This window comes from Calliphora vicina, chromosome 5 (genome assembly GCF_958450345.1).
Source record: "Calliphora vicina chromosome 5, idCalVici1.1, whole genome shotgun sequence".
Lineage (NCBI taxonomy): Eukaryota > Metazoa > Arthropoda > Insecta > Diptera > Calliphoridae > Calliphora > Calliphora vicina.
In genome coordinates, this window is record NC_088784.1 from 7,340,920 (window position 1) to 7,354,465 (window position 13,546).

General features: G+C 34.4%; 1 protein-coding gene across 1 annotated transcript in view; it reads right to left on the reverse strand.

Annotated features, from left to right (window-relative positions):
- Positions 1 to 13,546, reverse strand: part of pdm3 (pou domain motif 3) — a 245,733-nt gene that overhangs the window by 16,717 nt on the left and 215,470 nt on the right. The window contains exons 5-7 of the mRNA XM_065513296.1: positions 10,421 to 10,981; positions 8,993 to 10,355; positions 8,581 to 8,927 (exon numbers count right to left, since the gene is read on the reverse strand). Coding sequence (XP_065369368.1) covers positions 8,581 to 8,927; positions 8,993 to 10,355; positions 10,421 to 10,981 — 2,271 coding nt within the window. The remainder of the gene's footprint in view (positions 1 to 8,580; positions 8,928 to 8,992; positions 10,356 to 10,420; positions 10,982 to 13,546) is intronic.

Consider the following 13,546-nt stretch of genomic DNA (forward strand, 5'->3'; position numbering starts at 1 on the left):
CGGGTTAAAAAATATTTTTCCCGATTTTGACCCATTGTAGGTCCAACTATAGGCCTTATATACGTTGCAATGGACTTTGAAATATCTATCATTAGATATCCATATCTTCTTCTATATCTATCTATATATATAAAAATGAAATGGTCCATGTATGTAATGTCATCACTTGAGAACGGCTGGAGCAATTTGGCTGATTTTTTTCAAGAGATGGTTTGTAAAGAAAAAAAAAGAAAAATTTACGGCTAAAACCGGCTTTTTTGAGTCCAGTCAACTGTAATAAAAAAACTCCCTAAAGTATGCAGTACAAATTTAGATATTTTATTTGCAAATAAATAAGAACAGGCAGGTGTATGTGGGTTGGAGAAATGCTACCGGGCGAAGCCGGGACAGTCAACTAGTAGTCTATATTAATGACTTAGTAATCCAGATATTGATAAAAAAAATAGGCCAGAAATCGAGGTTGTCCCGGTTTTTTCCTTATATCTCAGCCATATATGGGACGATTTTGACGATTTTATATAGCAACCGAGCCGAAAGAATTCCCGATATTTTGATGTATCAATCATGTATATAAGTTAATTTGGTGGCTACGAAAAGTTCATTTTAACAAAAAGACGGACATAGCATATCGACATATCGACTGTGCTATCTATAACGATCCTAAATATATATAATTTATGGGGTTGCAGATGAAAAATTTTGAAATTACAAACGACTGACAAACTTATATACTTATAGCAATCAATCATGATGAAGGGTATAAAAAGGTGCACTGATATACTAGACCATAGTATGCTGGATTATCAAACTCAGGGTTGCTGGTTCAATTCCCGCCAGATACTCTAAGTATCTCTGCAGACAAGCAAAATGCTTCACAGTTTGTGGTTGTTTAAAAAAAGCCAATTCGATCAAGTATCTAAGGGACATAAATGTATCCCCTTCTGAGCATTGTCATGTTAAATACACAGGTGCTTAACATATAAGAACCGATCCCAACTATGAAGGAACTAGTCTTGTAACTAGTTCGCTTTCACTTTCCTAGAGTTACTAATTTGCTATTATGTTTGATTTTTGATATTGAAATTCAAGCAACTAATTGAATGATTCAATAAAGAACTACTTTCTAAAGGGAATGAATTCTTAAAGCAATAAATTCAACACGCTTAAAGTATTAAGGTAATTATTTAAGACACATTTTATAATTGTATGCGTTACATTAAGCTAATTTGTAATGGCTTTGAGTTAATGAAAATTTTAATCATTCAATAAAGAATTAATTCTTTAGAGAAAACCAAGGAAATTTAAGAACAATTTAATGATTCAATACATTTCGTTAAGCTAATTTGTAAAGAATTAGATTAATGATTCAATAAAGAATTAATTCAATATAGAATGAACTATTAAAGGAACTTTGAACTTTAAAAAATTAAAAAAAACCCAATAAACTCAAAACAGCCATCAGAAACTAATTTGCAAATTAAGGGTAGGAACCAGGTGCAAAAAGTTGAGGAGTGCCTCAGGGCATTGCTGCCGGTTTAGGTGTCAAAAAATAATAATTATTATACGATTTTATTGTAAAACTAATGAAAAAGAACTAATAAAACATATTTCGAATAGATCGGGCGACTAAAAGTTAGTAAAACATTGATTTAAAAAAAAATCATACCCAAATTTTACGTGCTAAAATTATGACATCACTCACAAAACAGGTGACAGAACAAAAAATAAAAGTCAGAATGCATTTCGAACTTTGAGGGAAATGTTAACAAATCTGTAACTAAAGTCACAGTTAAATTAAAAAAAAACAAGTAAGAAAGTATGGTCGGTCAAGCCCGACCATATAATACCCTACACTAAGTAAATGAGCAAAAACATTTTTTTTAAAATATCAATAATTTATATTCGTGAGTGATTTTCGGAAGTGGGCCTTATATGGGAGATATGACCAATTATGGACCGATCACCATGAAATTAGGTCATGTGATTTATGTCTATATGAAAGTTATTTACGTTGAATTTTGTTTATATACCAACATTTTTAAGTGATTTAAGCACATTAAAGTGATTTTCGGAAGCGGGTCTATATGGGAGCTATGACTTATTATGGACCGATCGTAACAAAATTTGGTGACATGAATTTTGTATATATAAAACTTATTTGGAGTGAAATTTGTGTAGATACACATATAAATTAAACATTTATGACCGATAAAGTCCAATTTCAGACGGACATTTGTATGAGGGCTAGCTGAAATAATGGACCGATTTCAGCCAGTTTCAATAGGCTTGGTCCCTGGGTAGAAGAAATTATATGTACCAAATTTCATCGAAATATCGAAAATTGCGACCTGTACTCTGCGCACAAGGTTTACATGGACAGCCAGCCAGACGGATGGACGGACGGACATCGTTTAATCGACTCAGAAAGTGATTCTAAGTCGATCGGTATACTTTAAGGTGTTAGACTAATATTTTTGGGTGTTACATACATCTGCACAAACGCATTATACTCTCCCCACTATGGTGGTGTAGGGTATACAAATTGTAATTACTTTTTGAGATAATTGGTGTTTTGTAATTCATGTCTGGAGGCACTCTTAAGGGTTAAGAAGATATTAATAATTCAATACATTTCTTTAAGTCAATTTGTAATAGATTTGATTTGATAAAGCAAATTTTAATGAATATAAAACAATAAAGAAATAATTCAATAGAGAATGAATTCTTAAAAGAATAAATTAAATACATATGAAGGACTAAGCAATCAAGCTTATAATTAAATTCTTAAAGAATGCTTTTTTAATGGAATATTGAAGACATAAAATTTATTTTGATTTGGAAAATTGAGTTAGGAATTAATTATTTTTAACCTTTCTAACCACTTTATAGGTTACTTGTGGACTGAAAGGTAAATACAGCTAAGTATAAAACACGAAAAATAGGAAATATTTCAATTCACAACTGCAGGGCTTAAACATAAATAAATTTTAAGTTTTTTTTTGTAATAATTGTCAGCAACAATATTGTGCTTAATTACTGCTAATTGACGTTTACAAAGCTTATGCTCTTTTTTTTGTTGTTGCACAACTCTTACTTACATGTACTTATATGTTTATTACGTTACTAAAACTTAAGAAAGCATCATACTATTTAATGACATGGGTTTCTTTCCAAACCCTTTCCCTTGCAACTGAAACTTATCATGTTACTGAAATTTGAACAAATCTAAAATAAATTACACTTGGCTTGAAAAAACACATTTAAGTACTTAGTTTACAAGGCAAAATAAGATACGTTAGTTTGCATCTTAGAAGAGTGGTGAATGCGACATAGCATACAGCAGCTAGCTTAATAGTTTGTTGCATACAAACGTAAGAATGAGGGAGTACGTGTAAATTTGGTATTAAGATGTTGTATTTATAAACAATACATTAAGCTGTCTTTTATTTTAACACTTTTATAAACCCAAACCCATAAGAGTAAGAGAAAAAGTCTTAAGATGTTTCGATTTAAACAAGCGAAATTTGTTCTAGCTACTTGTTTAATTATATAGAATAAAAGTTATTTTAGTTTTAGCTCTCTTGGCTGTTGTAACAAGTGGCTGTTGAAATATCATCATTCCAGCTACTTTTAGGTTCTTAAATACACAGCACAGGCATCATGAAGTGGCTGCTGATATTGATGTTGATGGCTGTGGTTGGTGGCGCGTTGCTGATGATGTTCTTAATGACGGTGACGACGGTGTGTTGATGTTGCCAATTTATGTAGTTTATTTGCCTTGTAGATGTTGTAAATAAAATTTAATGTTGTTGCTGCATATCATTAATACTTAAATGAATCACAAAATTTGCAAAAGTTGCTGCAATTCAGCTAGTTTTTGCTTCTTCCCTAACTAGCTATTTCAAGTCTTAAGTTTGTTTAAATGTTTGGGAAAACTAGCAAAGTGTTGATGAATTTTTCTTTAATGGCAGTAGATGTTGTTTTTTGTTATTTTCAAAAATCTTAGCATTGATATGTATACAATACTGACAAATTTTCAAAACAAATTAGGCACATAAACTTAATAGATTTTGAAAGTTTGTTTTAAGTTAATGATACAAAACAGCTAAGGGGAATATTAAGTTTTGTGTGTTTAGATAGTTTGCTTAAATAATGGCAAAACTTAAGGGAAATTATAAAGATATATTTAGTTTTTAAAAGAAAAGTTATTAAATTAAATGTTTTAAATCATAAATTAACTTTACAAGTAAAATTTAAGGGTTTATTGCAGAAATGTGTTAAGTCATAAAATCAATTTAATTAACAAATTTTGTTTAAAGTAAAAAATACATAAGAAGTAACTCGATAAGTCACTCCAAATTGAAAACTGATTTTTGGACATCTTCACCAAAAATATTTTCAAATTAACACAGGGCAACAAAATGACTTAATTGTGAATAAATTCGAAAAGAATTCATAGATTTTTATGACAAATATCACATTTTGTTGCTATTACATATGGCTTTACGATAAAATAATAAATCTGAACAATTTCCACCGTTTTCGATTTTTCCTGATTTTTTAAAAACAAAAAAAGTTATATTTTCACATAAAAAATATTTTTTTGCTTCAATTTGTTGTTATAACTCCGAAACTACTGAGCCGATTGAAATGCAATATATATGTGAAAATTTGTAAATAGCATGAGGAAAATGTTTTCAAATTTCAATCATTCCAAAGAAGATCATTATCTACTCAATTTTATGTATATCAAACAAAAAAGTAAAATTTTGTAAAAATGAGCGAATTCACTTAATTGTGAATAAATTCGAAAAGAATCCATCGATTTTTCTGACTGATATCTCATTTTGTTCTTATTACATGTAGCTTTGCGATAAAGCTATAAATCTGAACATTTTCTGCCGTTTTCGATTTTTCATGATTTTTTTAAAAGAAAAAAATTTGCTATTTTCACATAAAAAATATTTTTTTTCCTTAAATTTGTTATTATAACTCCGAAACTATTGAGCCGATTGAAACGCAATATATATGAGAAAATTTGTACATAGCAAGAGGAAAATGTTCTCAAAATTTAATTATCCGAAAGAAAAACATTAACTACACAATTTTATATATATCAAACAAAAAAGTAAAATTTTGTGAAAATGAGCGAATTCACTTAACTGTGAATAAATTCGAAAAGAACCCATCGATTTTTTTGGTCAATATCTCATTTTGTTGCTATTACATGTGGCTTTGCGATAAATTAATAAATCTAAAAAATTTCTGCCGTTTTCGAATTTTCATGATTTTTTTAAAAAAAAAAATATTGCTATTTTCACATAAAACATATATTGTTTGCGGAATTTGTTATTATAACTCCGAAACTACTGAGCCGATTGAAACGTAATATGTAAACGAATTAAAAGTTATGCAAATTTCAACATTTCTAAGGTTATTTTAGTAACATGACATTAACCTGGAGAAACGTTTAAAAAAAATCACAATTTTACTTAATTTTTTTTTTTTAATTAAAATAAATAGAATTTAAAATTTGAACCATATTTGTACTACTGGAACCACAATACATCAAAATTGTGTGGTTGTTAAAAATCCTCTAAAATTTGTTCGATTTTGTTGCCCTGTGTAATTTATTCTCATTATATTGTTTTATTTACTAATGGATTCCCCCTCAATCGGTTCCATTATGTTTCTAGGTTCATTATTATAGAGAATTTAAAATTTAATTAGAAGAAAAAAAGGACCATAAAGTATCTCCCTTGGATTCTTATTCACTCAGAACCATATATTCTTAATTTCATATTTCTAGGTCCATTATTAAAGAAAATTTAATAATCATATTTGGTACCTAAATATTATCTCATATTCCCAACTCTAACTTCATTCAGATACACATCAGCTAACTTTAATAGGTTTAATAAATTAAAATATTAAAAAAGTACCAATTTAAAAAATACTCCATTTTACAAATATTGTTTGTGCTACAGACATGTCTCCAATAATTCAAATGTGTGTAAATATGCTCAAGAAAAAAATTGTTTTGAAAAAAGTACCATATTGTTTATCCGGATTTGACACTCGAGTGATAACACTTTATTAGTTAATTTTGTATGAATCCAGGAATCAATGTTAAAAATATTATCAAAATTGGCTTCATAATTTCAAATAAAATGTGTTTTCCGGTTTCACTACCTCTTTTGTACATTTTTTGTCCCCATTCCGCCGGTAAAATTATATTCAAATAAATTTCTGTATCGTGGTGGTAGATCATCATAAAATATTCATATGGCTGTGTCAATTTATAGAAAAATATATTTTATGAAAGTTTGGGAAGAGAGTAAATCAAAATTCTGAACTGTTTGCAAGATATGAGCCTGAGAAAATGATCACTTTTTTGCAAAAATTACACCGAGGCCCCAAGTCATTGGGGGCCCATAAAAAAGTGCATGACTTTGGGCAAAACTGTTTTTTTTGTTCTTTTATCACGTAGTTGTGTCCGTATATGTTTATATTTTTTCGTGTTGCACTGTGTATTCGTATCAAAGTTTTCAAAGTTAAAATTTAAAAATTTGTATCACAAGATGTCTCAAGTTTTTAACTCCTTTACATTTTCAACATTCAGCATGATGATCTGTTGAAATCAACTTTCCGGAACCCCAATATAAGTTACAAACATGATTAGTATATCAATATATCGGATATAGTTCTGTTTAAGTGTCTATTTGAAATCGCGAAAATCGGTTCACAAATGGCTGAGATATAAGCAAAAAACCACGACTACCTCGATTTATAAATATATTTTTGATCTACATATATCTCGATTACTAAGTCATTAACATAGACAATAAGGCATTTAATGCAAGTAATTTCAAAGACAGTTCCATCGTATATAACGCCCTATATAAATTCGGACCAACAATAGCTCAAAATCGGGAATATTCCAGAATATTCCTAAACAATTAATTTATATAAATGCATTTTTCTTTAGTTTCATACAAATCAGTTTTCTGGCTAATGTAATTTAAACATAAACTTACTCAATGTAAAACTAAAACTCTTCTAATTTTTAGCTACTTGCTGTTTAAAAACAACTACTTATAATTTCCAAAATTTTCCATATTCATAAGCATCCATATATGATGTACATATGTAAGCAGTTGAGAATGAGTGGTCATCAACCTTTCATTCCAAATAAAGTTTTATTTGTATGATGGTTTTTGTTTTTATTAACATCATTTCCATAAATTAATCCAATCAACAACAAAATAATGAAAGCTGTTTGTTTTTTTTGTTTAGATATTCCTAACTCCTCTATACTACATAAGTATAAGTATCATTTGCATATTTGTGGCCCTCCTACACCCCTAAACCCACAAACGCCAGCCAATACTCTAAAGAGTAAATAATCAATAAACCATAATGGAAATAACTAACAAACCATTAAAAAAAATAATAAAGGTAAAAAATGCATAGCGCTGGAAACTAACCACACACATATGGTTGGCATAAAATACCAAAAATAGAAGAAAAAAAAATATCAAACAGCATATGGAAAAAAGGGTCAATTGTGTAATCAAATACTTTTTTTTAGCATAGAAATAAATTGCAATTAAAATTTTTGGTAGAATTATTAAGAACATAAGCAAGCAGCAGCATATTGGCAAATAAAACAAACCAAAAATAAATCAGCACTATATTGTAAATTTGTTTGGTAAATTCAAATCAAATTCAAATAAACTCATGTATGAACAAGTAGTAGATTTAGTTTTGTTATACAAAAAAAAAAAATAATGAAAAAATGTTTTTTTTTTGAGAATTTTTAGCAAATTTACCTTTTCATATCCAATCCACAATTATATTTAGCCAAGTTTTGTAACGTTAATTAAACTTAAAATATTGCCAAAAATAATTGTTGCCAAAAAGGCAAGAAAAAACAACAACAGCCGCAGCAGCAATCACAAACTTTTGCCTGCTTCTAGGATTTAAACAACAAAGATGACAAGCAACTAGAGCTGATGAAGATGATTCTCAGGTAAAACTTCTTGTAAATTACGCGCTGATGTCTTTTATACCTTGAAAGTTTCCTACGTATAATCTTTTGTTAAATTTCGTCGTCGTAATTCTAAACATAAATCTTGGTAAATTGCATTTTCTTATTGCATACATTTAGGCAAAAGACTTAATGTCACTCATATGTTAAAATGTATTAAGCGTGTGGCTTCCAACGTGTGTGTGTGATAAAGAGTGAGAGAGAGTATTTGGTGTGGGGGGAGAATAGTGTATTTGTGTTCATCAAGTAATTGGAAATTAGCAAAGAGCTGAAAAAGTTTTATGCAGTTGTGTGTGCTTTAAAGGCAACTGTCAATATTGTTTAGATTTTTGGGGAGGCTAAAAGATAAAGTTAATAAAGTTTTGCATAAAAGGCGAAAACTCAAAATATTAAATGAACAAATTAGTCTTTTAATATTTCAAGGCATTAGGGAAGCGTTAACAGGAAAACTTTTTACAACAATCTAGCCCTCAACTTAAGTTAGTTAAATCTAAAATAGGAAAAATCTTGTGAAAACGATCTTTACTCACTCGGTGAATCCATTAGTAAATCGTGGGCTCCCATTGAACCCTCGGTACCATTGGGTGACATGGGCGGTGGTGGTGGCTGATCCTGCATACGCTCCCTTTCCCGTTCGCGTTCTCTTTCACGTTCCCTTTCGCGCTGCTGATGCAATACGGCACTAGTTGTGGGACTTAGTTTCATGGAATGCATAGAATGATGGGGATTGTGATGATGCAACGAGGCGGGATTTGAAAGAGAACTGGTAGTTGGTCCCGTTGGTGAGGTGGGTGAGGCTGAAGAAGCTCTTGTGGCGGTGGCAGTTGGTGGACCATGGGATTTTGTTATGGTCAATTCACCATTTGAAGAGGAGAGTCTAGTTTTTGGAAAAATCATAATACAAAACTAAAAATATTCTAAAGTTTATTTCGTTTAACTTACCTATTCATATTACTAAGTACATTGGCTGTTGTTGATGTGGCTGTGGTGGAGGCTGATGAGGCCGACATTAAACCCACACCATTGCCTAGGAAATCTCTGGGTGATGGTGAGTCTAAAATTTGGTGTGTATGTGTGGGTTGTTGGCTCAGGGAATGATGCGACAGGTGGGGCGAATGTGTGCGATATATTTGGCTGGCGGAGCTTGAACCCACAGGTGATGAATAGCCTCTTTCGTTGCAATTGGATGTCATGGATGAATTAGAGTTGACGGCGTTTGCTGCATTTGAAGCCTCTTTAGCCAGGGAAGCTGCCGCACTGCGAGCATTTAAGGTGGCAGGTGAAGCAGCTCGTATACGTTCACGTTCTCTATCGCGATCACGATCTCGATGACTCTCCCTTTCACGCTCCCTCTCCATGTCACGATCACGTTCTCTTTCTCTTTCACGCTCCTTTTCTCTTTCACCACCCAGTTGACTTAAATTCATGCCACTACCCGAGGCACTGCCACAGCGTAAAGGACTCATTTTCATAGAATGTTGTTCGCGTGACTCTCTTTCTCTCAAGGTCATACTACTGGAAGCACAGGATGAAGGACGCGGCGATGACGCGGAGCCACCCAAACGATGGTGGGAACCAAACTGATGTCTGCCCAAGGGAGGTGGTGAATTGGATGAAGTTTCCGTTGTTAAATGGACATTGGGTTTGCAATCCAATTTGGGCGAGGCCAAACCTTCAGCATGTCTAAGAGCCTGAGTGTGATGATGTAGAGCAGCTGCTGCTGCAGCGGCATGATGATGAGGATGCAGATGTGGTTGGGTCTCTGGTTTTATGTGCAACTGAGATTGTATGTGAAAAGCTGCTGCTGCAGCAGCGGCAGCCGCAGCGGCTGCTTTTGTACTGTTTGTGGGTGAAGAAGGCGGGGATCTTTTCATTAAGTGCATATCATGGTGATGACCGGACATTTGTTGGCCGTGCTGTTGTTGGTTGTGTTGTTGTTGCTGTTGTTGATGCTGTTGGTGCTGCTGTTGTTGTTGCTGCTGCTGTTGATGATGATGGTGATGATTGACCGCAGCCGCTGCGAATAATTCCGGATGCAGAGCGGCTAAAAGCTGTTGCACTCCATTAGAGAAGAGATTTGGTTTCAGTAAATTCGTTGGTGCTTGGGCAAGCTGAGGCAAGGTGGGCGGTTGGTGAAGAGCTGCCAATGGCGAAGGCAAATGAGCCGTAGCTGAGCTTAGCATTTGAGGCTGTGTTGGCTGTTGTGGGGGAAAGCCAGTAAAAGCTCCAAAGTTCGATAGAAATTGTTCGTTGGTATTGATTTGTGGACTAACCGGTATGGTGAGTATGGTTTGTACAGCAATGCCTAAAGAATTTTAAACATTAAAGGAGTTTTATAAAAATAAATTAAATATTTTCTTTGTTATTTACCTTGAGCTGTGGGTATTAGTAACTGGGCCCCTTGTACACCTTGCACCAATTGCCCTGAGGCCAATATCAGCTGAGGCATTTGATTGCTGGCTGGTGGTGCCTGCAGTTGAGGTGGCGGTGAGGCGGTAGCCGCAGTACCTTGGGCAGCTGCTGCCGCTGCTGCAGCATTATTCAAAACATTGGCTAGAGTATTTTGTGTAGACGAAACTGATTGTCCTCCTTGTGCCGTCAGGCCTGAACTATTGCCGTGTGGTGACGAGGATCCCGCATTATTTTGATTGTCACCACTATTACTATTGCCCGCACTGCCACTGGTACATTGTGTCATTGCCTTGTGGGAATTTAATAAATCCGTTGCCATTTGTGGCAGGCCACCATTGCTGGCTACACTTAGATTCAGGGGTGAGTTAAGAGCTGCTGCGGCCGCACTTGCTGTTATGCCGGCGGCCAAACCCTGCAAACTAGCCAAGGCTGCGGCCGTTGCAGCACTGTTGTCTAGATTTTGTTCTTGTTGAAATGTCGATAGGTTTTGTAATTTTTGTAAATTTAACATTTCTTGCACTACAATGGAAAGAAAATCAAGAGAGATTAGAAAAACTCGAGGCCAGGTTGTCAATACAATGGTGGTGAGAGTGTTAAGTGTAGTGTAGATTGTGTTTAACTAAAATTTTGAAATTTGAGATCCAATGAATGGTATCTAAATCTGTGGACTTTTGACAAAAGGTTAGTTGAGCTCCAGTTAGAATATAAAACCACTATATCTTGTCAAATTTACCCGCATATTCCCTGTATCAGCTCAGCTATCTTATTGAAGAATGAAGGGCTATTAAGAGCAGACTTCGTTCTCAGGAATGATAATATTAAGGACAGAATGGAGATGACATTCTATCCTAACCAGCATTGAAAACTTTGAAGAGATTCTGAAACATTCTTAGTATATAGAGATATTCGTTGATCTCAATACCGCCATAAGGACTTGGGCCCTGTGACCATATTAAGCTGTATCGGAATGCCTGGAATCTCGAGTACACCTAGATCAAAAGAGAGATCTTGACTGATGACTCAAAGTCCAAAGTTGGTATGGGAAATGGTTGTAATTTACGAACAGGAAATCGTGTATCTTTTAGACCAGTTTAGTGTGCATAGCCCTCAGCCTTCAGTAGAACTGCTAACTAGCTGAGGTTTTACTGGGAATATTTCGGTTTACAGTGAGCGTTGGACCGCCCATAAATCTCCTATTGGCATCTATACGAAATCTAATTTAACCGGAAGTGGCATAAATCTTTTAACGAAATGAGGACACATTCAATAGTTAGACTTTTCTGGCTACCGGGACTCCAAAATGTCCATGAAATTGTATTGCTGACTCAAGTGACCCCAGATCTTAGATGATGAATCTGATGGTGGAATCAGGGAGGACTCTACGATAGTACTTTTACTAATTGGTTGAATGAAAACACTTGTGTAACCAAATGTCTATCATTCCGCGTTACTGTCAGGCATAGCCCTTAGCCTTGAGTAGAACTGCGAACTAACCTGAAGTTTTGCCGAGTTTACAGTGAGTGTTAGACCGCCCTTAAATCTCCTATGGGCATCTATACGATATCTAATTTATCCGAGAGTGCCAGTGATCTTTGAACGAAATGACAAGACATTCTATAGTTGGATTTTTTTCTATACCGGGACTCCAAAATGTCCCAGAGACTTCATTGTGGATTCAAGTGACTCTCGATATTAGATGATGAGGCTGATCGATTGATCGGAGAGTCCAGGGGAGACTCTACGATTAAACCTATATTAAATGGTTGCATGAAAACACATGTGCAACCGGAAGGTGTATCATTCCACGTTACTGCCAGCTGTCTAGCTACCGGGACTCCAAAATGTCCCAGAGACTACATTGTGGATTCAAGTGACTCTCGATCTTGGATGATGAGGCTGATCGATTGATTGGTGAGTCCAGGGGAGACTCTACGATTAAACCTATATTAAATGGTTGCATGAAAACACTTGTGCAACCAGGGGGTCTACCATTCCGTGTTACTATCAGACATAGCCCTTAGCCTTGAGTAAAACTGCGAACTAGCTGAGGTTTTACCGAGTTTACAGTGAGTGTTAGGGCGCCCTTAATGATATCAAATTTATCCGGGAGTGCCAGTAATCTTTGAACGAAATGCGGTGACATTCTATAGAGGGACTTTTCTGGATAACGGCACTCCAAAATATCCTAGAAACTGTATTGCGGTTTCAAGTGATCGATTGATTGATGGGTCAAATACTAAATATACTAAATGGTTGCATGATCATTCATTCTATGCAACCACTATCTGTTCAGTTTACACGTAAGGAGGTTGAGTCTCCGATATAATGACTTCTGTTGGAGTTGTCATGATAAAGAGGGAGGGGGGTAGACGGTGAAGCACTCGACGACCGGAGATTGGGCGACTTTTCCTTTTCCTATGACTAGAAGGATCGATGATTCAAATTGCTTTGGTTGATTTACATACATCACTCTATACAATTGGCTGTCTGTTTAACTTAACCTAAACTTGGAAAGTAAAAACTCCTTCCTCGAAATAATACATTTTGTCAAAATTCCACAGATATACTCTAGATATCAGTGAATTTGGTTTGAACGTAAGGAAGTTGAGTCTCTGATATAATAACTGCTGTGGGATTTGACACGATAAAGAAGAGGGGGAGACGGTAAAATACTCGAAGAACGGACACTTTTCCTTGTATGACCAGAAGGTTTGATGATTCAAGTTAGTCGGATAAGAGAATTGCTTTCAACTTATTGACCCTTTAATACCCAGGTACCACAGCGGGAGCTATGGATGACTTGCATATATTACTCTATAGAATTGAATATCTGTTTAACTTAAACTAAACGGATATTGGGCGACTTTTCCTTGTATGATCAGAAGGTTTGATGATTCAAGTTAGTCGGATAAGAGAATTGCTTTTTACTTCTTGACCCTTTAATACATGGACACTAAAAACTCCTTTCTCAACTCTAGCTATCTGTGAATTTGGCTGAGAAAATTACTTTCCTATTCTCTACTCTTCACTACCCAAGTCTCATAATGAGACCTATAAAGGACCCACGTATAGAATTGACAGACT